General features: G+C 40.4%; 3 protein-coding genes across 3 annotated transcripts in view; 2 read left to right on the top strand and 1 right to left on the bottom strand.

Moving 5' to 3' along the window:
• Positions 1 to 23,282, top strand: part of LOC311291374 (uncharacterized protein) — a 668,579-nt gene that overhangs the window by 20,332 nt on the left and 624,965 nt on the right. The gene's annotated exons all lie outside the window — the stretch shown is intronic.
• LOC311291004 (uncharacterized protein) lies at positions 346 to 9,568 on the top strand. Its single transcript, XM_084409814.1, has 3 exons — positions 346 to 549; positions 6,990 to 8,498; positions 8,944 to 9,568. The coding sequence occupies exons 1-3, from the start codon at positions 492 to 494 to the stop codon at positions 9,030 to 9,032; spliced, it is 1,656 nt and encodes a 551-aa protein (XP_084265940.1). The 5' UTR covers positions 346 to 491; the 3' UTR covers positions 9,033 to 9,568.
• On the bottom strand, positions 18,131 to 22,807 carry LOC311291282 (uncharacterized protein). Its single transcript, XM_084410210.1, has 2 exons — positions 21,516 to 22,807; positions 18,131 to 18,393 (listed from the first exon to the last, which is right to left on the bottom strand). The coding sequence occupies exons 1-2, from the start codon at positions 22,793 to 22,795 to the stop codon at positions 18,378 to 18,380; spliced, it is 1,296 nt and encodes a 431-aa protein (XP_084266336.1). The 5' UTR covers positions 22,796 to 22,807; the 3' UTR covers positions 18,131 to 18,377.

Raw genomic sequence — 23,282 nt, 5'->3', positions numbered from 1 at the left:
CAGATCTGCTGAAAACACTCTTTATTTCATGACAATAGTTCCTGTTTTCACCTCATTTATTATGCTGATGTCTTCAGATCTCCTGTAAATTGACACTTAAAGCTCATTTCATTGGTGACAACAGACTGTTCTGTCTTTATGCATTGAACTTTTTTTCTAACCATTATTTATATTCGGAATAATTGTATTACAATATTTATATTCTGTTTATCAAAGTATAAAAACAAACTTAGTAACTGATATTTTATTTTTATTTTGGGCAGATCATCTCCTTCCACAAAAAATACCATAACTGAGGCCCCTCCCATGTCATTTACATCACCAGTGATGCTCCTCCCACAGTAATTACATCATCAGTGAAGCTCCTCCCACAGCAATTCTCCAATAAATGCTGGAATATTCCCATCAGCTACAAGTGAAGACGAGCATCAGAGCATCAGGAAGAGCTGAAATCTGCAAAGACTGAGTTTATTAAAGAGGACAGTGAGAACATGAGTGATCCAGAACCCTGCAGAATGAAACACACTGAAGATCCTGAAGAACAAAGAGGTTGGTGTTTATTCTTCATTCATTCATGATGCTGAAGAACATTCATGTTAGAAACATTCAAGCACTTCATCACTTTTAGATAAACAGTTCAACTGTGAGATGGGTACAGGGAACATTTCAACAAGGGGAAACTGTCATTTATTGTCAATATCAGATCAAACAGATTTTATTATTATTATTATATTTTTTTAAACAATAAACAATAAACTGTATTAAGTAAATTACATTTCCAGGATGGCTGACATGGTTGTAAGTGTAACTTAAGCGATATCTGATTATTTGTATAAGTTGTATTAATGTATCTGATTATTTGTATAAGTTGTATTAATTAATCATAAATTATATAAGTTATACCGTTATAGAGATCATTCTTCTTATAGTAACTTTAGTAACAGGGTGGATGAATACAGTAAATATATTTTATTATATATAATAATGGACTTTCCTTACTCGTGATTTTTCCCTGTTTCTTTGGTAACCCAGAAAATAAGCTCTGAGACCAACAAGTTTATGATTCTTACACGTTTAGTTCATAATGATATGATGATTATAATGGTGTAATATAATGACTGTATTTCTTCCAGTATTAGCCTTTTCTTTGGCTTTTGGATTACTGCAGAAAATAAGAAATATATTTGGTAACCCAAAATAGCGCCACACGTTGCTTTTCAAATTGTCAGGAGTGTAGATTTCAAACTCCTCGTCAGGCGTGGTTGTTGTAGGCGTTGGCGCAGCCATTGTTTTGGTTATACAAAATAGGCGCTAACCAGGGGTGCGTTTTCCAAAACCATCGTTAGTCAACTCTGTTCGCAAGTTCCGCCGTTACCAGCATAGTTCAACGAGTCGTGTTTCCCGAAACCATCGTTTTAACGAACATTCGCAAACAGCATCGCAGAGTTGTGTGGTTGGAACGACATATCTCGACCTGTGGTTAGAAGAGTAGTTTCTAGTTGCATGACATGTGGACTTAATGCAAAGTAAGCAAGCTGACATTCAGTACAACCTGTGTCTTTTATTTAGAATACATACAAATGTCATTTACGTCTTTCTAGTTTGTCAAGACAAATTAAAGCACCGTTTTTGAAGAGTGCGCATGTGCGAACATGCTCGACTATAAGAATGAGCCTATGATTTAATCTGGAAATAAAACAAAATAACTGAGTAAAATGAGAAATAGTCCTCAGTTGCCATGTCTGTAATTTATAGCAAAACATTTAGCGTTAATTCGATCTCAAACAGTTTAATTAAAAGAAGTTAATACTCCACCACGTGTGTGACGTCATTTAAACGTGGTTGAACGACCACTTTGCGACTCTACAGTTTCGGGAAACAGTTGTGACTAGCTAGTTGATTTCTTCAACAATGCATCGTACTATGGTAGTTAAGCAGCGAGCTGCGTCGTTGTTTGGGAAACACACCCCAGGATGCTAACGTCACCTACAGGAGCCCAGATGACCAATAATACAATTCACAACTTCACCAGGCGTGAAAAAGCCTCGGAATCTGAATTGAAAACAACGTTTACAAGCAAACACATTTACAAAAAATAATGCCCATAACAGGTTTGAATATTAAAGGATGCCTAATATTCGTTCGAATATCAATATTTTTTTTAATATTCGAATTATATTCGAATAACGAAGTTCGGAGTCAAAGCCCTACAATGGATTGAGATTATTTTCTTGTCCTCCCATCATGCAGTAGAAAGAGCCCAGATGATGTCACTTCCTGAGTGTTTCACAATTTTAGAAATGCTCTGTTTTTAAAAGAGGAAAATCATGTCAGAAGTAACAGTTTAAGGCTGAAATAACCTCAGATACTTTGATCTTCTGAGATACGGACAACACAAACACACACAGGCTTCTGTTTCACAGCCCACAGAGTGAAGATGCAGGAAAGCTTTTTTCCTCCGGTCCTTCCTTCTCATTTGTTCCTTAATTTTTTTATTAATAATAATATATATATTATATTTAGGGCTGTGACGGTGATGGACCAACTACCGGCGGTGGTGCGGTGTTTGGTGGGTTGTTTTGAAATAATAATAAAAAACAAAGAAACAACACACTAAAGCCTGTAAAGGAATTGACATAAATATCAGTAAATACTGGTAACTTAATATAATAAAGTTGTATTTCCACACAAAGACACGTGATAGCCTACTCTGCGCTTTGAGAGGGATGTGGGACACGGACAGGAAAAAGACCATCGATGTTTTCTGTTCATGTTTTCTACTTGTTGTAAAAGGTATAAAGAGCGAATTTTATCTTCCAACAAAGGCAAGGCATTTAGGTTTTGTTTGATATTGCACTACCAGAGAAAGCCAAACTAAAATCACCCGCGCGTGTGAAACGCACTTTACAAATAAACTTGACACGCCTTACCAATATCTAATAACAAGCACAAACTGTGTTAAAAGGAATTTGACGTACAAGTAAAAATGTAGGCTATCTGTCCTACAGCGTTTTTTCTACTTTACCACAGTAAAGAATACGAAAATAATAGGCCTAATTAAAAGCGAACAAAGGAAGAAACCTTCGGAAATGGGTGAGGCGCGAGTGAAGATATGGGAAAATAAACAAGAGATTCCATGCAGGGATGAGTCACGATTTTTAAATATTCGATTAGTTGATTTAATTATAGAATGTCTAAAAGGGTTGTGTGATTATTCTCTAAAATACAATCTCCATGTTTTCGGTGCTGATGCGGTGGTGACGTGTTCATGTAACCGGAGGGTGACGCTGCCAATAACACACATGACAGCTGTCACAAAGAACCAGCAAAAGTAATGATTATGTATGTGTCAAATATAGCAAGGAGACATTTGAATTGTTTATTAATAAAGTGTTTTCTGTGTCAGTGTCGGCTGCAAAGATTAAGTTGACGATGCTGACTCTTCATCTTCGCAGTGAACGCAGTGCTAGTCGGTTTATTTTCGTTTTGAATTGTTTTGTTTAAAAGTAGACAATTCAAGCTTTCTATATGGAATAATAACTAATGGAATATTGTTAAATTGTTAAATAAATAATCTGGTGACCAGATCGAAAACCAGAATTCAAAGCCGACAAAGTTTAAATTTATGGGCTCACGCACAACTCTATCATTCGTCATGAATTTAAACTTTTCCATGGCTGCGATGTAACATTTAATTGCTTACCTATTATTTCTTTTGTAAACAAAGCTTTGTGCTTCACTCGTGTCATAATATTAATGTAAAGCACTCACATACAAAAAAATTGTTTTGGTGAACCACCACCGGTGCTACTCAGCCACCGCGGTGGTGCGGTTGTTAAAGGGACACTCCACCCATTTGCATTAAGCTTTGCATTGTTAGAAACCCAGTCATACTATTGAATGGTCGTGCAACACTCTCTCATTTTCCCCTGAGACGGGAGAAATTTACCTTTTACACTTCCTCCTACAATGACGCAAAAATCGTCATTTTGCGTCATTGTAGGAGGAAGTGTAAGAGGGGGGGATTTCTGTTGAGACTACAAGCACTAGTTCCTCATCTTTCCCAGGGGGCGGGACCCGCTCACGCTACAGACCTATTACAGATCAGTGGGTGGGACTTTACTCTCTGAAACTGAAAGCAATATCCTCCATCTTGTTTGAAGCTAAGCTAACAGGCGCTGTGGAGACAGATGTAAAGTTATGACAATAGCGGAGGAGAGTGCTCAATATGATATAGAAGAAGAGGATTTCGGAAGTCTGATGCTTGAATCAGGTGTTTGTGGCTACCTTTACAAGCCGCATTATAGCGAAGAGCCGCCGAGGCAGAAGACCTGCCTGCCGCGGATGAGGAGCCCGGACTGGCTCGAGTTAGGGCGGACTGGTGGCGCCGGTGATCTCACTATGCAACTCATAGACTGTAAGATGCAACTACGAACACAGAGATAGAGTCCGTCTGCGGCAAAGAATTTCAACGATGACAATTTCTCCTGGACGAAATCTCTGAATCAGACGAGGACACGGACGTTTGTGTTGAGAACTATCCTAGTTTCGCACCGCATATGTTCTGACTGAACATCCAGGTACCATGCAATAATTCACCTTTTCGAAAGAAATACAAACGAGGAGTAATGCACTAATGAGTTCGCCAACTAACTAGACATTTTGTGTGAATGTGAAATGAATTTCAAGCTCTGGTGGTAGCTAGCCTTGTAGACGGAAGAGTGATTTCTCTTATAGGCAGATATGCGCTTTCTGGATTAGTGGGAGTGGCTTGCGGAGCTGTGCAATGTGGTGCATTGTGGGAGTTGTTGTCTTTCATACAAATGCGTCCTGAAGTTATTTTTTGTCTTTCCTCGGTCACGAAGGCACCAAATTCAAAATTTATTTTACATTTCGACTACATATATGACCCACTTTAAATAAAAAACAATGTTCAAATGGGTGGAATGCCCCTTTAAGTTTTCCTGCACAGCCCTAAGTATATTTTTACTCTGTGCAATTTCTATAATTTCAATGAAGACCTTTGAGTTTGTGTTTTAGTAAACAGTATTATTATTATTATTATCATCATCACTATTAATCGAAGTACACTCTAATGTACAATAGTAAGTTTATGTTATTTGTTATATGTTATTTCAAGTTAAACCGAACTTTTATATTGACAGGGTGTCAAAGACTTTTGAGTTCGACAAATGTGGATAGTTTTATCAAATCAAATGGTGAAATGTTCATGAAGTGACTCTGCAGATGAAGTTCATGTGTTCATGTATAAGGAGACAGCAGACGCTGAAATAATTGCGTCACGCGTGCAGCGCTCTTTCACACACACATACACACACACGCCAGAACATACAGACAGTCTTTTTGAGCTTTAATATTCACAGACACTAGTCCGTATCTATATCTGATTATTTGTACAGCCCTACTTTTGATTTATTCATCCCACAATTCTGTTACGTTCCATTTTATACAGTAAGTTCCAATAGTGACTGGATTCTGTGATTCTGCATCTCAGGAATCAAATGCTCTACATGGTATTTGCAGTATTAAAGAGATTTAGTTTTGTGAGTTATCTATTGTTGTGTTATAAAGTTGTTACTATTAGTGTAGTAAGGGTATGTATTTAAAGGGTTAGTTCACCCAAAAATGAAAATTCTGTCAGTAATTACTCACCCTCATGTTGTTCCAACCCCATAAGACCTTTGTTCATCTTCGGAACACAAATTATTTTTTTTGCAAAAACAAAACAAAAATAACGACTTTATTCCACTATATAGCACTTCTGGGTTGTACGTCAGACGCATCACACACATGACCAGCGTCGGCCAATAGTGACCCTACGTGTGACGTATAACACAGAAGCGCTACGCAGTTATACTACGTGAAAAAACTCGAGGCCCAGAGAGAAGGAAATTAATAGTGGAATAAAGTCGTTATTTTTGTTTGTTTTTTGCGCACAAAAAGTATTCTTGTCGCTTTATAAACTTAAGATTGAGCCACTGTAGTCACTTGGACTATATTAACGGTGTCTTTAATGCATTTTCTGGGCCAGCAAGTTATAATGTCTTAGAAGCCTATGGAGGAGTGATCCAGCTCTCAGATTTAATCAAAAATATCTTAATTTGTGTTCCGAAGATGAGCGAAGGTCTTACGAGGTTGGAACAACATGAGGGTGAGTAATTACTGACAGAATTTTCATTTTTGGGTGAACTAACCCTTTAATAGCGGCCCGCTCTCTACACACTCTACATAGCGCTCTTCATGGCCATTGAATAGAGACAGCAGCTGTTTCAGCAACGCACCGGTACGAGTTTATGAAAAATACATATCGTCTCGAAACTGAAACCGGTTTACCGCCCAGTATTAGTCATAATAATCACTCTTATGAGTTTGTGACCGTGAGATCAGCATTATTGGCCGGGGTGAAACTCTAAGTGACACTGGAATCCAAATGAACCAGTAAAATGTAATGTAAAGAGTTTAATAGAATAATCAAATGTCTATTTAAATTATGATATAAATGACTAATAATGAATTGGCTTTCCAACTTGAACTGGAACGTTTCCAGTGTTTATGGTTTCCCACGTTCACATGCGAATGAATGGGAGTCATTGGAATTAAAAGTCTAGTGTGACTGGACTGTAATAAAAGTTTTAAGTAAAATAGTAAAAAATTGAAGTGAAATAAATTAAATATCAATCTAAACATTGTTATCAACATTATGACACTATTGTATAATTTTTAATGCTAATATTACATTAGATAATTGTGTCATTGATCAAATATTTAACAGTTCTTGATACAGAAACATGGGATTTGTGTCCATAATGTTTTAAAAATAATTATTAGAAGATCAATGTACCTCATTTATGGAAAGTAGTTTTTGTTATTTCATCAGAGCTCTTTTTATGTCCTTTCACTTCATATTCCTCTTTTTGAATTATTTTTGTTGTACTGAAAATGAAATAACTTTTTCTCTTTGATTTCAGACCTGATGGAAGTGAAGGAGGAGAGTGAAGAACTGAGTGAAATGAAGGAGGAGAGTGAAGAACTGAGTGAAGTGAAGGAGGAGAGTGAAGAACTGAGTGAAGTGAAGGAGGAGAGAGAAGAACTGAGTGAAGTGAAGGAGGAGAGTGAAGAACTGAGTGAAGTGAAGGAGGAGAGTGAAGAACTGAGTGAAGTGAAGGAGGAGAGTGAAGAACTGAGTGAAGTGGAGGAGGAACATCATGTCAAACCTGGAGAAAAACCTTTAAGTCATTCAAAGACTAAAAATATATTTTTTAAGAAAACAAGAGCCAATAAATCTACAACCTGCACTCAGTGTGGAAAGAGTTTCACAACCAAACCAAGTCTTAAGCTTCACATGAGACTTCATACTGGAGAGAAGCCACACACGTGTGATCAGTGCGGGAAGAGCTTCACACAAAAACAACATCTTAAGCTTCACATGAGAGTTCACACCGGAGAGAAGCCACACACGTGTGATCAGTGCGGGACGAGCTTCACACAAAAACAACATCTTCAAGGACACATGAGGATCCACACTGGAGAAAAGCCATACTCATGTGATCAGTGTGGAAAGAGTTTTACACACAAACATAGTCTTGAGATTCACAAGAGAGTTCATACTGGACAGAGACCGTTCACATGTGATCAATGTGGTAAAGATTTCATGCACTCATCAACCCTTAAGAGTCACATGAGAAGCCACACTGGAGAAAAGCCGTATGCATGTGATCAGTGTGAAAAGAGATTCTCAGACAAACAACATCTTAAGCTTCACATGAGAGTTCACACCAGAGAGAAGCCATTCACGTGTGATCAGTGCGGAAAGAGTTTCACACAAAAACCTCAACTTAATAGACACATGCGTATCCACACTGGAGAAAAGCCGTATGCATGTGATCAGTGTGGGAAAAGCTTTGCACTATCATCAAGCCTTAATGTTCACATGAGAGTTCACACTGGAGAGAAGCCGTTCTCATGTGATCAATGTGGCAAAACATTTATTGTGGCAGCAAACTTGAAGAGACACCAGGTAGTTCATACGAAGGAGAAGTCACATTCATGTTCTGTGTGTGGAAAGAGTTTTTCACTGCAGCCATATTTACATAAACATGAGAAAATTCACACTGGTGTGAGAGAGTACGTGTGCTTTGAGTGTGAGAAGACTTTTATTACAGCTGAACATTTAAAACTGCACCAGATTATTCACACTGGAGAGAAACCTTACAAGTGTTCACACTGTGACAAGAGATTCAGTCTGTTAGCAAATCTGAAAACACATGAGAGGATCCACACTGGAGAAAAACCTTACAAGTGTTCACACTGTAACAAGAGATTCATTCAGTCAGGACATCTGAAAAAACATGAGAGGATCCACACTGGAGAGAAGCCGCACACGTGTGATCAGTGCGGAACAAGTTTCTCTTTTAAAACCCACCTGAATCGACACATGAAGATCCATTCAGTGGAGAAACCACATCAACACAGTCATAGTAAGTACTGTAGTTCCCCAGCTAACAGACTTACTTTATAAGAACGTTTTCCAAAATATTCAGAACAAAAAATATTCTCCAAATATTCAGAACCAATTGTTGGTTCTGGGTACGTAAACAATTTCCAGTTTTCTTGACGTTAGAGGAATGTTCCTCAAACATTCTTTCAACTTCATTTTGATTTAAAATTAAACATTCCAGGAACGTTGATTTGTAACATTCCAAGAACATACAAATGTCCAGTTTCCTGAATGTTAATATAATGTTATTTAAAGGTTAGTATGATGTTCCTGAAACCCTGTCATGTTTGGAACCATCTTCAAACCAGATTCGATTGGTTTAAAATGACTATTGAACTCATCAGTGATCTAGACTTATGGCTTCGCTTTTTATTTCACATTTTTTCTCTCATTTGAAATGTCACATGATTTAATGTTTCTTTTAGACCTGATGGGAGAACCAGAGAGAAACCTTACACATGTGATCAATTTGGGAAGAGCTTCACGGATAAAGGAAACTTTAAGAGACACATGAGGATCCACACTAGTGTAAGACTGGAAAAACTGGTTGAAGAACGACCACTTCTCGAGGACCTTGCTGGAAATTACCATTTGAACTCACCATTTGAGACAAAAGTCTCACCTAATCTACATTTAAATAGTTCAAAGTTACTATCAGATTTAATGTTATAACCTTGACAAACTATACACTGTTAGACCTTACTAGTTTGTTTTTTTTTACAGTAAAATAGCGGCAACACTGTTGCCAGTAATTTACTGTTAATTGTACAGTTCTTTACTGTATTATACTGTATGTTACTGTAATAATGCACTAAATTAAAACTCGAGTTAACTAATTTCACTTGAAGAAACCAACTGCCTTAAATTGACAAACTGTCATTTAAATGTATTAACTAAAATGTATAATGCATTAATAATGTGAGCAAAGTATTACTGTGAACTTATTTAATTAGAGACCACTAAAACAATATTGTAAATAAAGAGATTTCCATTGGACCCGCAAATACACAGTCACAGCCTGTTAAATAAAACAAAATGCAGCAAATCATCAATGTTTGTAGATCTTCTCCTGGACTGAAGCTCAGACCCAAACAACAAGATTTTACAGTAAACTACTGGCAACCCCACAGGAAAATCCACACTACAAAGAGTAAAAAGTAACACTGAGACAGTGTTGCAGTGTATAATTAAGGGAATATGTAAGTGATTGTTGAGCATTAGTGATGAACACCTGCTGTTAACAAGCAGAATCACTGGAGGAAAGAGGAACACAGAAACAGAAAATAGAGAAACACAAGAAATACAGCTGACTTCCAGCCATTACACATTATTACACTTATTATGAACCAGTATGACTTTATTTCTGTCATATATCTACAGAAGTTGTTAGTGAGATGTTTATTTGAAAATGTTTGGTTTGAAGTTACCATTATAGAGATCAGTGTTTGCTTTAGTTGGGATGCTAACTTTTTAACATTAGATTTTCTCTGGCTGCATGAACTGTGTTTCAACAAGCCACACTTGTGCAAACATGGTGTGTGAATTATTGTGGTTATATTGATTATGATGACAAAATCATCATATAGCTTGTTATTTTACTAATCTCAATCACAAAAGTAATACATTACCACCACCACTGTGAAACTGCAGTAATGAGTTACAATGACTAATATTTTAACACATCATGCACAACCAAAGAAACAGAGCTACACTGTCTTAAAGGGGTCATATAATGCCATTTTTGTACAAGCTAATATGATTCTTTAGGGTCTAAATTAAAAGTTTGTAAAACTATATATATATATATATATACACTAGAGATGCGCGGATGGGCTATTATTTCATCCATCCGCACCAACGTTTTTGACCAATTTTCAAAACCGCACCCGCCCGCTATCCGCTGATTGGTGTATACATAATATTTTTCATTTGTTTGGTTCAACCGCCCGCCACCCGCCCGAATTTAATTCAAATATTATTTTTCGTCTCGTCATCCGCCCGATCCGCGGTTTATGCGGTTGATAGTGTGTGTCTAAGTCAAGCATAAGTTCAAAATGTTTTAATTATTACAGAAATATTGCTGGATTTTATGTAGTAGATTAACAGAAATATGATAATTATTAAATACCCTTAATTTAAAAGTTTATACACAGGTTGAGATCAGAGAATCAGACATATCCCGGATGATAATGGCATCATCTCAACAGCCAAAAACACTTGATCATCTTCCTCTTGGCTTTTTCTTCCCATAACAAATGTGTTTTATAAAGTCATTGTTAAAGCAGCCAGAGAAAAACTAATGTTATAAAGTCAAGGGTTAAGAGCCCAACTAAAGCAAATACTAATCTCCATCATGGTGACTACATACAAATAAATAAATAAATAAATATCTGTTAATTCTCAAAAAGAACTTTTGTACATGTATGATATAAATCAAACATTTACATTACATTTACATTTATTCATTTAGCAGACGCTTTTATCCAAAGCGACTTACAAATGAGAACAATAGAAGCAGTTAAACTAACAGTAGGACAACAATATGCAAGTGCTATGATCCTTCTCAGTTTAATCTAACGCAGAATTATTATTATTATTATTATTTTTTTTATTTTTTTGTAGAACAGAATAGAATAGAGTAGAGTAGTAGAGAAAGTGTTAGTATTACTGGATCAAGTGCTGTCGAAAAAGAAGTGTCTTCAGCCGTTTCTTGAAAGTGGCTATGGACTCAGCAGCTCTGGTTGAGTTAGGCAGATCATTCCACCAGCAGGGAACAGTCATGGTAAAGGTCCGAGAAAGAGATTTTGTGCCTCTTTGAGATGGCACCACGTGGTTCACTTGCAGAGCGCAAGTTCCTGGATGGCATGTAAGTCTGAAGTAGAGAGTTAAAGTGAAAGGGAGCAGAACCAGTGGTTGTTCTGTAGGCAAACGTCAGTGACTTGAATTTGATGCGAGCGGCAACTGGCAACCAGTGCAATTTTGTGAGGAGAGGAGTGACGTGTTCCCTTTTCGGCTCATTAAAGACCACTCTAGCTGCAGCGTTCTGGATCAGTTGCAGAGGTTTGACTGTGCAAGCTGGAAGACCGGCCAGGAGAGCGTTACAATAGTCAAGTCTGGATAAAACAAGTGCTTGGACAAGGAGTTGAGTAGCATGTTCTGATAGGAAGGGCCTGATCTTCCTAATGTTGTACAAGGCAAATCTACATGACCGGGCAGTTATAGCAATGTGGTCTGTGAAGTTCAATTGATCGTCAATTACCACACCAAGGTTTCTGGCTGACCTAGATGGAGTTATGGATGACGAGCCTAGCTGAATGGTGAAGTTGTGGTGAAGTGTTGGGTTGGCCGGGACCACGAGTAGCTCTGTCTTTGCAAGGTTTAGTTGAAGGTGGTGGTCCTTCATCCAGCCAGAAATGTCTGTCAGGCAGGCTGAGATACGTGTGTCATCAGCGTAGCAGTGATAGGAAAAGCCATGTTTCTGAATCACAGATCCTAGTGATGTCATGTAGATGGAGAAGAGAAGTGGTCCAAGCACTGAGCCCTGAGGCACTCCAATAGCTAGATGTTGTGTCTTAGACACCTCACCCCTCCACGATACCCTAAAGTACCTACCTGATACCCCTTTTCCACCAAGGCAGAGCTGGTGCTGGTTCGGAGCCAGAGCCTAGTTTCAAATCGGTTCTTTGTTTTTCCACCGCCAAAGCACCAGCTCCGAACCAGTAAAACTGGTTCTTAAGTAGCACCAAATCATTGCAGGGTCTAGAACGGAGCCAAGAAAGAACCGCTTGCGTCAGAGGCTGGGGGCGGGGTTACCGTGACCAACAAGAATGAAGAGAAACTTGTGACCGCCATTTTCAAATAGCAGCTAATCGAGCTAACAGCAGCTAAACACGATGGACGCGATCTAAAATATAAATCTAAGGCTAAAGTCGGCATTTTATTGTTAAAAATAAATGTTATGTACATGCCGTTACTCTCGCTTGTAATCTCCGTCTGTACAAATAATGGCGAGCCGCGCGAACACGTTGGATCCACGTGTTTGGATGCCGATGTAGGTCCGCAAAGCCATGAACATCAATAGCAAAGCAACGTGCGCCGTTGTTGATATTGTGTTTGTGTTTGGCGCCGCCGCGCTAACGTTGCCGAGAAAGATGAGACGTAGCTGTGACGTAAGACCTGGCTCTGCGTTGGCTCTTTAGCCTGTGGAAAAGCAAACCGGTTCTTCAGTCGAACCAACTCCGAACCGGCACTAGCTCTAGCTCCGAACCAGCACCTGGTTCTTGTTGGTGGAAAAGGGGTATGAGAGGCAAGACTTGAACCATTGGAGTGCGGTTCCCGAGATGCTCTTCATCTTTAGGATTGACAGGAGGATCTGGTGGTTAACTGTGTCAAAGGCAGCAGACAGATCCAGCAGGATGAGAACTGAGGATTTGGAGGCTGCTCTTGCCAGTCTCAGAGTTTCAATTACTGAGAGCAGGGCCGTCTCAGTTGAGTGTCCGCGTTTGAAACCAGACTGATTGTTGTCCAAGAGGTTGTTCTGTGTAAGGAAGTTAGAGATCTGGTTGAAAACAACTCGTTCAAGTGTTTTCGCGACGAATGGAAGGAGAGATACCGGTCTGTAATTTTCCAGATGTGCTGGATTTAGACTGCGTTTCTTAAGCAGTGGGGTTACATGAGCCTGCTTAAATGCTGTGGGAAAGGTACCAGTTTGAAGAGAGGTGTTTATGATGTGTGTGAGGGTACAACCGAGGATGAAATGGCTTGAAGTAGGTTAGTGGGAATAGGATCAGGCGGACAGGTGGTAGGGCGATTGGAAAGGAGGAGATTGGAGACTTCTGCCTCTGCAAGTAGAGAGAAGGAGGGTAGAGATTGTGTGTTAGTTGGTAAAGTGTGTGTGTCAGTTTGTTGATTGGTAAATTGGCCGCTGAATGGAGGTTGTTTTATTTATAAAGAATGTAGCAAAATCGTCAGCTGTTAGTGTTGATGAAGGAGGAGGAGGAGGAGGAGGGTTGAGAAGAGAGGAGAAGGTTTTGAAAAGCATGCGAGAGTCTGAAGAATTGTTAATTTTGTTGTGATAGTAAGTCATTTTGGCAGTAGAGATATTAGAGAAGGAAGAGAGGAGGGACTGATAAAGACCAAGGTCAGTAGGATCTTTTGATTTGCGCCACTTCCTCTCTGCACCCCTGAGTTCCGAACGATGTTAACGGAGAACATCAGATAACCAGGGGACAGAGGGTGTGGCGCGGGCTGGCCTGGAGGAAAGGGGGCAGAAGTTGTCCAAGCAGGATGTTAAAGTGGAGAAAAGAGCATCAGTTGCGCTGTTAGTATCTAGTGTTGAAAGCTGATCAGGTGGAGGAAGTGTGGATGAGACCAGAGAGGATAGGCGAGAAGGTGACAGTGAACGTAGGTTTCGCCGAAAGGTGACCTGTGGAGGAGTGCGTGTTGTGTTCTGTGGCAGGTTGATGTTGAGAGTGAGGAGGAAGTGATCTGAGGTGTGCAGTGGAGTGACCAGTGTATGGTCAGTGGAGCAGTAGCGTGTGTAGATAAGGTCCAATTTATTACCTGATTTGTGAGTAGCCGCAGTAGATACTCGCTTGAGGTCGAATGAGGCGAGCAGAGTGTGGAAATCAGCAGCCTGAGGCTTTTCTAGGTGGATGTTGAAGTCTCCAAGAACTATGAGAGGAGTACCATCCTCAGGGAAGGATGAGAGTAGCACGTCAAGCTCTTCCAAGAAACTGCCAAGCTGCCTGATATACAACTACAAAATGGATTTTAATAGGGCTAGTGATAGTAATTGAATGTGATTCAAATGAACGGTTGTCACACAGAGGTGGTAAATGATAACATTTCCAATCGTTTGAGATGAGCAGACCAGTACCACCACCCCTACCAGTCAGGCGAGGGGTGTGTGAGAAAGTGAATTTAGTGGAGAGGGCAGCCGGTGTGGCAGTGTCCTCTGGTCTGATCCAGGTCTCAGTCAGGGCCAGTAGACTGAGACCCAAATGACTAGAAATAGATGTAATGAAATCAGCTTTGTTTACAGTGGACGGGCAATTCCAGAGACCAATAGGAAAAGAGAATATAGTACTAGAAGACACCGGAAAAGTACGCAGGTTGTTAGGATTGGACTGCCTCTGACGTGTGACATTAGATTTACGTGTGTTAGTAATAGTAGGGATTTGAAAACACATAGTGTAAGAGGGGTAACAAACAGACAGATCAGATGAAATGTTGTGTAGAAGAGAAAGGAAAAAAACAAGAAAATTAATACTCAAGTGCCTTGTCGGTGTCCTTGCTCGGTGGAGTCGCACAGGTAGAGTCGTTGGTCTTTACACTCTTCGGTATCCACACGAGGGCTGCCGCGACCGTTGCCGCGGTGCACTGACCTATTTTATACACGCCTAATACCTCTTCTTTGAATACAGCAGGTCCCACCCTCATATTTAGTCAAGCAAAACTAAACAAGTCACGACGCACTTTTACCAGAGTAAAAACACAGTAAACAAAACAAACTTCCTAGCAACACAGAGCCGCGCTAAAATCTACTGGGAAAAGTAAACACTCACAGACTGATGATCTCTCCTGTTGTTCGACTGCTTCTTCTAATAAGTACTAGCAGTTTGTCAGAATAAATACTTTAACTGGCTTAGGCCCCGCCCTCCTATTTAGTCAAGTGAAACTAAACAAGTCACGACGCACTTTTACCAGAGTAAAAACACAGTAAACAAAACAAACTTCCTAGCAACACAGAGCCGCGCTAAAATCTACTGGGAAAAGTAAACACTCACAGACTGATGATCTCTCCTGTTGTTCGACTGCTTCTTCAAACATTTTATCAATCATTTGCTGTTTCTTAAAGGTGCATTGCGCAAAAGTCTGAGTTTTCGCAGAACTACGCCCCCTCTGGCGGCAAGCGAAACTGCAACCAGAGGTGTGCACGCTCACGGACCACACGCACACGCACGCTTGCACGAGCACGAGCTGGTCATAACCCAAGGAGCATCAGCCGCACAAATCTTTTGTTTACAATCATAATGTCTTCAGAGGTAATAAAGTTTTAAATCTGCAAGTAATTTAAAATATGTGAAAGGAAAGGCAATTGAGTAAATAACACACTTATGTGTGAGGGAAAAAATGGGGGTAGTAGAAAACTTCGTTTTTTATTCCCATCTATCTCCATGTTGAACTGTGTTATGTGTTTACTGTATCCACTTATGACTATTATTATGGAAACACGTTCATGAACAATATAAGTTATTACTTTGTAAAAGCTCAAAATAGTAATCATGATACCATACCATACACAGTCGGTCAACAAAGTACACCCAAATGTCTCAAGGTAATAAACAATCAAGTGGCACTATGACGTTACCATAAAAGCCAAATAGGCTAACTTAATCCGCCGAAGATTTGCGGGGGTTTAGCCTGTTTTATTGATCAGCTAAGTAGCATATTCCAATAGCAATACATCGTAATTAAGCAGTAATTTGCTCAAAATTTGTGTCTAAGTATCTAACTTATATATCAGCATTTTATATCACAATCATTCTGAACCTGATCACTGACAATGGTAAGTTAGTAAAACCTATTCCGATTGTACATTTATCTAGCTTACGCTAAAGCATTAGGCCTACACATTTTATGGATCGTCATTTATTGTCATTATTGGCCGTATCAGACATTAGAGAATGGGATATATCTTACCTTTTTTATCAAGAAAAAAGCCAACTGAGGATCCCGTTTGAGCCCTAGAGCAGACCGGAGATCTCTCCATTTGTTGAAAGCCTTCCCTATGTTTACTCTCGTCTTACCCCGACGCCTGTCTGACTCCAATTTGGACCTTTTGGTTGCACTAGACAAAAGTTCTCTTTTTTTTATCTGACGTGGAGTTTGCGTTGGTGTTTGAAATGACCTACAAGCCGGTCTCTTAGAATCCATTTTCTACGGAGAATGGCGGCGTCGGCGCATACACAAACCTGCCAGACATATGAGCGTGCCGTGAACGCGCATGACGTCACGCCCAGTCTCAGATTCCGACCCGAATCCCTCTTATTTATTTTACTGTACAGGATTATAGAGGCAATCGCAGTGATCAGAGAAGGGCTCATTCAGCCCATCAGGCAATTGTTTAAGCATGTATGGGTTAGAAAACGGGTATTTTTAACATGAAAAGTTGCGCAATGCACCTTTAAACCTTTTTTACAAAACCCATAGCCCAATCAATACGAACATCATCTCAAAGTCTTAATAACTCACAAGATTTAACAAGTTGTCAAATGCGTACGATACTAGTACATATTTGTATACTCATACACAATCCTGCAGCTTTTACTCCTAGCGCTGCCATTGGCTACTGCCTCAATTCCTGTACATATTTATCGCGATATTTGTAAATCAGTTGTGCCCCTAGTAGCGCCCAGGTCTATTTATTATGATGTGCATGTCCAAAAAAACGAATTAATAAAATGCATAAAAACATTGAAACGAATGGGGGTGCCACAAGAGCTTGATCGTAGCAACAATTACCATGTCAATTAAATGGAATGATTTGTATAACTTTATTAGTAAAATGTAATATCAGTGAAAAAAGTCAATAATATATCAATTAAATAACATAACATTTCTCATTCTCTTACTGGCCCACGGTGTAACATTGAGTAAATTGAGTTGAGTAAAAAAAAAAAAAAAAAAATTCAAGGGATAGTTTACCCAAAAACTACAATTCTGTCATCATTTACTCACCCACAAAACCGGTTAAATCCTTATTTGGGGCAATTCCACCAAGATTAATATCAAGCAAGCTGTTTAAGCAAGCAGCTATTTTCCGTTCCTGCTCATACTTCGGTGTCGCCATGTCAGATGTCAAAACAACGCATTTCCATCCAGCAAATAACACATAGCAGGCCAGAAATGTCCTTAAAATAAGTTTAATATTATTGCCAGAATACTGAGCTACAAAACAAATAAGCAGTTCTTAAAATATTGGCTATGACAAGAAAAAAAAAATCACCACAGACATCTAAACCCGGCTTACATCTCTTTTTTTTTCATTGTGTTGACCTGATTACCGCTTGCGGATTGATATTAAAGTCTGTTTTTACTCTTTCTAATAGAAAATACACAGAATAGAAGTTCCTGAACCGAATTATATAAGAATCAGCAGTGTTGTTGCGCGAAATAAACCCAGAGACGATTGAAATCAATGTTTAGGAAGCCCACGTCCGTTTTTTTTTTTTACGTAAGAGTATAACTTAGTGTCAATAAATTCATTAATTTCAGTATTTATCATGTTATAAATGAAAATGTAAGTATTGCATCTCAAAACCATTGGTATAATCAATCATTTACAGCAATAAACACACATGGCCTATTTTTGTCATTTTTATGGCTATAAATGACTTTGACGCTCGTTTAATCATAATTCGATTCTGCGACTTTAGCCGGGGTTTCACAGGCGGGGTCACATATGATTTGAGGTACGGAGTTCCCGTGTCTTTAAAAGGGCAAAAATGGATATGGTGTCAAAAAGAAAAGTTTTAGAATCTCTATAGTAGCCTACTGTTTTTTGAAACAAATAAATTGTCAGGATTCAGAGAAGGGAGGACCCAGGTGCAGAATGAACGGGGAGTGATATTTATTGACAAAGACAAAACACAGGTGGAACAGTCCAAACAATAGAGCAGGGTACACAACTGGAGAACAGGTGGATCCGAGGGCACAACTGGAGAACAGGTGGGTCGAGGGCACAATTGGAGAACAGGTGGGTCAGGGATTAGACAAACCCAGGCTCTTTGGGAACAGTGGAAACTTGACAGCAGCTCAAGGAACCAGAGGCTTGGCATAGGTGGGATGAGCAGCACTAGGCACTAGAGTGGCTTGCCAGGACAGAAGTAAACAAAAAGAAATTAAACAAGACTGCAACCTTGCAGAGAAATTGAATGCAGACAACGGACAAAACGAACCGGCAAAGACATGAGGGAAAGAGGCACAATATAAAGGGACTAGAGCACATGAGGATCAGGTGAGCACAATTAGTGAAATGAGGGCAAGACATGGACTAAACAAGGGGTCATGGTAACAGGAAACAAGGAGGCAGGACAAGAGGAGCACATGGCAAACACAAACAAAGACAGAGCCATGTGCTCAAACACAAGACAAACATAGAAACATGAAACCACGACAACACAGACAAGACTGCCAGGGCAGAAAGTTTGTCACTGCAACCAGACTCTGGAGGTACTGGAACAGGCTTGACAGACTCAGGGATGACTACAGTGGTCTTGATTGACTCAGTGGAAACTGCAGGAACAGTCTCAGCCAACACCAGGCTGACTAGAACTGACTTGACTGGATCTGGGGTGGCTGGACTTGAGTTGACAGACTTAGGAGTCACTGGAGTGGACTTGACAGACACTGAACTTGGGGTGCCCTCGGGGGCTTCAGGAGCAAACACTGGACATGGCTCGGGGGCTGGAGCCAACACTGGAACTTGCTCAGGGGCTGGAGCTGACACTGGAACTTGCTCAGGGGCTGGAGCTGCTTGCTTCAGGACCACCCGGGCCAATGCGCAAGGGGTCTCTAAAAGAAGGACATTTGACTTGCCAACATGGGACCTCCTTTTCTTCGGCTTCTGAGGGCATGATAGTTTGTGCTTGACTGGCATTCTTGTCCAAAGCAGATGAAATGAGCTGCTCTGGAACTTGAGCGGGCTCATGGACTGTAGGAGACTCTGGACTGTGCTCAGGGGTGGCCTGCGTGGCAATGACAGCAGGCTCCTCGGAGACGAACTCCATGACCGTTACAGGGAAAGCAGGCCGCTTGAGAATCAACTCTCAGTCCAGGACAGTGAGAGCGGGATGCTCAGGAACGGCCTCCTTGGCCATGATGGGCTCAATGAGAGCCTCTGGAATGGTCTCAGTGGCCAAAACAATGAGACTGCGCTGCTCTGGAATAGACTGCTCTGGGGTGACTGGAACGGTCTTTGGAGGCTCTGGGGTGACTGGAACGGTCTCTGCAGGCTCTGGGGTGACTGGAACGGTCTCTGCAGGCTCTGGGGTGACTGGAACTGGCTTGGGAAGGTCTGGAACTGACTCGATGGAGACAGAGACTGATGTAGCAGTCCGAGCTGCCCTCTTCCTTCTCAACCTTCATTTTTCAGTTGGATTTAAAAGAGCAAGAGCTTGACTCGACGAAGAAGGATGGGTGAGGTGGTCAACTGCAATCAGGCTCTGGTGATGTCAGGATCCTCCAATCCTTTGGGATGATGCAGGTAATTGGTAAAATTCCATAAGTCCAGGATCCTTAACTGTTCCATCTCCCACTGAGGAAGGGGATCATTCAGACAGTGCTTGAAAGCCTCTTTAAGGGCTGCATCATGGTACTCCAAGCCCCTAGCCATAGTCCAGAAGAAATGGGCGAAGGATCGTACCTCACGGCCCTGCTGGCGCAGCGATGCCAACCCCTGCTAGAGTGCTAGTCTCTCCTGAGCTGTCGCGGGGGGAACAACACAGATGCTCATTCTGCTGGGTCCGATTCTGGCTGGTTCGTTATGTCAGGATTCAGAGAAGGGAGGACCCAGGTGCAGAATGAACGGGGAGTGATATTTATTGACAAAGACAAAACACAGGCGGAACAGTCCAAACAATAGAGGAGGGCACACAACTTGAGAACAGGTGGGTCGAGGGCACAACTGGAGAACAGGTGGGTCAGGGATTAGAAAAACCCAGGCTCTTTGGGAACAGTGGAAACTTGACAGCAGCTCAAGGAACCAGAGGCTTGGCATAGGTGGGATGAAACAGCACTAGGCACTAGAGTGACTTGCCAGGACAGAAGTAAACAAAAAGAAATGAAACAAGACTGCAACCTTGCAGAGAAACTGAATGCAGACAACGGACAAGATGAACCAGCAAAGACATGAGGGAAAGAGGCACAATATAAAGGGACCAGAGCACATGAGGATCAGGTGAGCACAATTAGTAAAATGAGGGCAAGATGTGGACTAAACAAGGGGCAGGACAAGAGGAGCACATGGCAAACACAAACAAAGACAAAGCCATGTGCTCAAACACAAGACAAACATAGAAACATGAAACCATGAAAACACAGAAAAGGCTGCCAGGGCAGAACCCTGACATACATTGCCTTAAAGAAAATCAACAGGTGTTGTTTTCAAACCTCCTCTGATAGTAGGAGCATCAACAAAATATTTAGAGAAACCAAATTCAGAAACTTGATGAACTTCAATCAATTGTTGATGTAATTAACAGTAAAGACCTAAAAAAAACCTAAAAATGTCTCAAATGAAAAGTAAATGAAATGCCCATGGTGTTACTGTAAGATGGCAAAAAACAAAGATGCAAAAATAGACAAAAGCAAAAATTAAATACTTAGTGGAATGCATACATCTGATGTATAATGTTCCAATAAGGGAAACAATTCAGTTTATGTGCTGTTACAGTAAGAAGAGGAATTTAATATAACTCTGTGTAGAGAGACAAATGTGTGACTGTATTTAGCTGTGTGTTTGTGTGACCATGCTCTGACCACAGGTGACAAAGGTTGCTGTTGACAAATGTGATGCAAATTTGGTCCTGTTGCTGCAACAGGGTAGTCTAGTGCTACAGATTAGAACATCTGGAATTGAGCTAATAACAATTTGCCAAATATCTTTTGGTTCGAGCTGAAATGCATGTTTTAGGTCGCAAAATGTGACAATTTAGTCGCAGTCTAGAGCCCTATATAGTGCTGTATTTTTGCTTTTACATGAGCTACTGTCAGAGAGCAATTTTTTTTTTTTTTTTTTTTTTTTTTTTGCATTGATCTGAACTGACTAATTACACATTCCTGTTGGTTGAACACGAGTTAATAGATCTCAATCAAAAAGTGTCCTGTGCTCACCACACACCGGCTATAGGTGGAGATTTGGCTATAGGGTGATGTGTGTCTAACTTACACAGAAGAGACTTTGTTTCTCAGCACATGAAGATGAACTACTTACCGTGATTTCAGACTGTGGTGTTGTGGTTTCTCCACTGAATGGATCTTCATGTGTCGCTTCAGGTGAGTTTTAGTAGAGAAACTTGTTCTGCACTGATCACACGTGTGCGGCTTCTCTCCAGTGTGGATCCTCTCATGTCTTTTCAGATTTGATGACAGATTGAATCTCTTGTCACAGTGTGAACACTTGTAAGGTTTTTCTCCAGTGTGGATCCTCTCATGTGTTTTCAGATATGATGAATGACTGAATCTCTTGTCACAGTGTGAACACTTGTAAGATTTTTCTCCAGTGTGGAGCCTCTCATGTGTTTTCAGATTTGCTGACAGACTGAATCTCTTGTCACAGTGTGAACACTTGTAAGGTTTTTCTCCAGTGTGGAGCCTCTCATGTGTTTTCAGATATGATGAGTGAGGGAATCTCTTGTCACAGTGTGAACACTTGTAAGGTTTTTCTCCAGTGTGGACCTTCTCATGTGTTTTCAGATGTCCTGACTGACTGAATCTCTTGCCACAGTGTGAACACTTGTAAGGTTTTTCTCCAGTGTGAATTCTCTGGTGTTGTTTTAAACTGTTTGCTGTTATAAAAGTCTTCTCACACTCAAAGCACATGTACTCTCTCACACCAGTGTGCATTTTTTCATGTCCACGTAAATATTGCAGCGATGAAAAACTCTTTCTACACACAGAACATGAATGCAGCTTCTCCTTCGTATGAACTCTCAGGTGTGACTTCAGCTCTGATGCCCTAAGAAATGTTTTGCAACATTGATGACATGTGAATGTCTTCTCTCCGGTGTGGATCCTCATGTGTATCTTCAGTTCACTTTTAATAGAGAAACTCTTTACGCACTGATCACATGAGAACGGTCTTTCTCCAGTGTGGATCCTCATGTGTATCTTCAGTTCACTTTTAATAGAGAAACTCTTTCCGCACTGATCACATGTGAGCGGCTTCTCTCCAGTGTGGATGCTCTCATGTCTTTTCTGATGTGATATGTGACTGAATCTCTTGTCACAGTGTGAACACTTGTAAGGTCTTTCTCCAGTGTGGATCCTCATGTGTCGCTTCAGTTCACTTTTAAAAGAGAAACTCGTTCCGCACTGATCACATGTGAGCGGCTTCTCTCCAGTGTGGCTCCTCTCATGTGTTTTCAGATTTGCATACTGATTGAATCTCTTGTCACAGTGTGAACACTTGTAAGGTTTTTCTCCAGTGTGAATTCTCTGGTGCAGTTTTAAACTGTTTGCTGTAATAAAAGTCTTCTCACACACAAAGCACATGTGCTCTCTCACACCAGTGTGTATTTTCTGATGTGTCTGTAAAGATTGACTCTGTGAAAAACTCTTTCCACACACAGAACATGAATACGGCTTCTCCTTCGTATGTACTCTCAGGTGTGTCTTCAGGTGTGATGCCCTAAGAAATGTTTTGCCACATTGATCACATGAGAATGGCTTCTCTCCGGTGTGGATCCTCATGTGAACATTAAGCGATGAAGATTGACTGAAGCTCTTCCCGCACTGATCACATGAGAACGGCTTCTCTCCAGAGTGGATCTTCATGTGTATCTTTAGTTCACTTTTAAAAGAGAAACTCTTTCCACACTGATCACACGTGTGGGGCTTCTCTCTAGTGTGGTTTCTCATGTGACGCTCAAGACTTTGTTTGGTTGTGTAACTCTTTCCACACTGAGTGCAGGTTGTAGATTTCTTGGCTCTTCTTTTCTTTAAAAATGTCTGTTTAGTCTTTGAGCGACTCAAAGGTTTT

This window comes from Rutilus rutilus (genome assembly GCF_951802725.1).
Source record: "Rutilus rutilus genome assembly, chromosome: 1".
Lineage (NCBI taxonomy): Eukaryota > Metazoa > Chordata > Actinopteri > Cypriniformes > Leuciscidae > Rutilus > Rutilus rutilus.
This window is presented reverse-complemented; position numbering and strand designations above follow the sequence as displayed.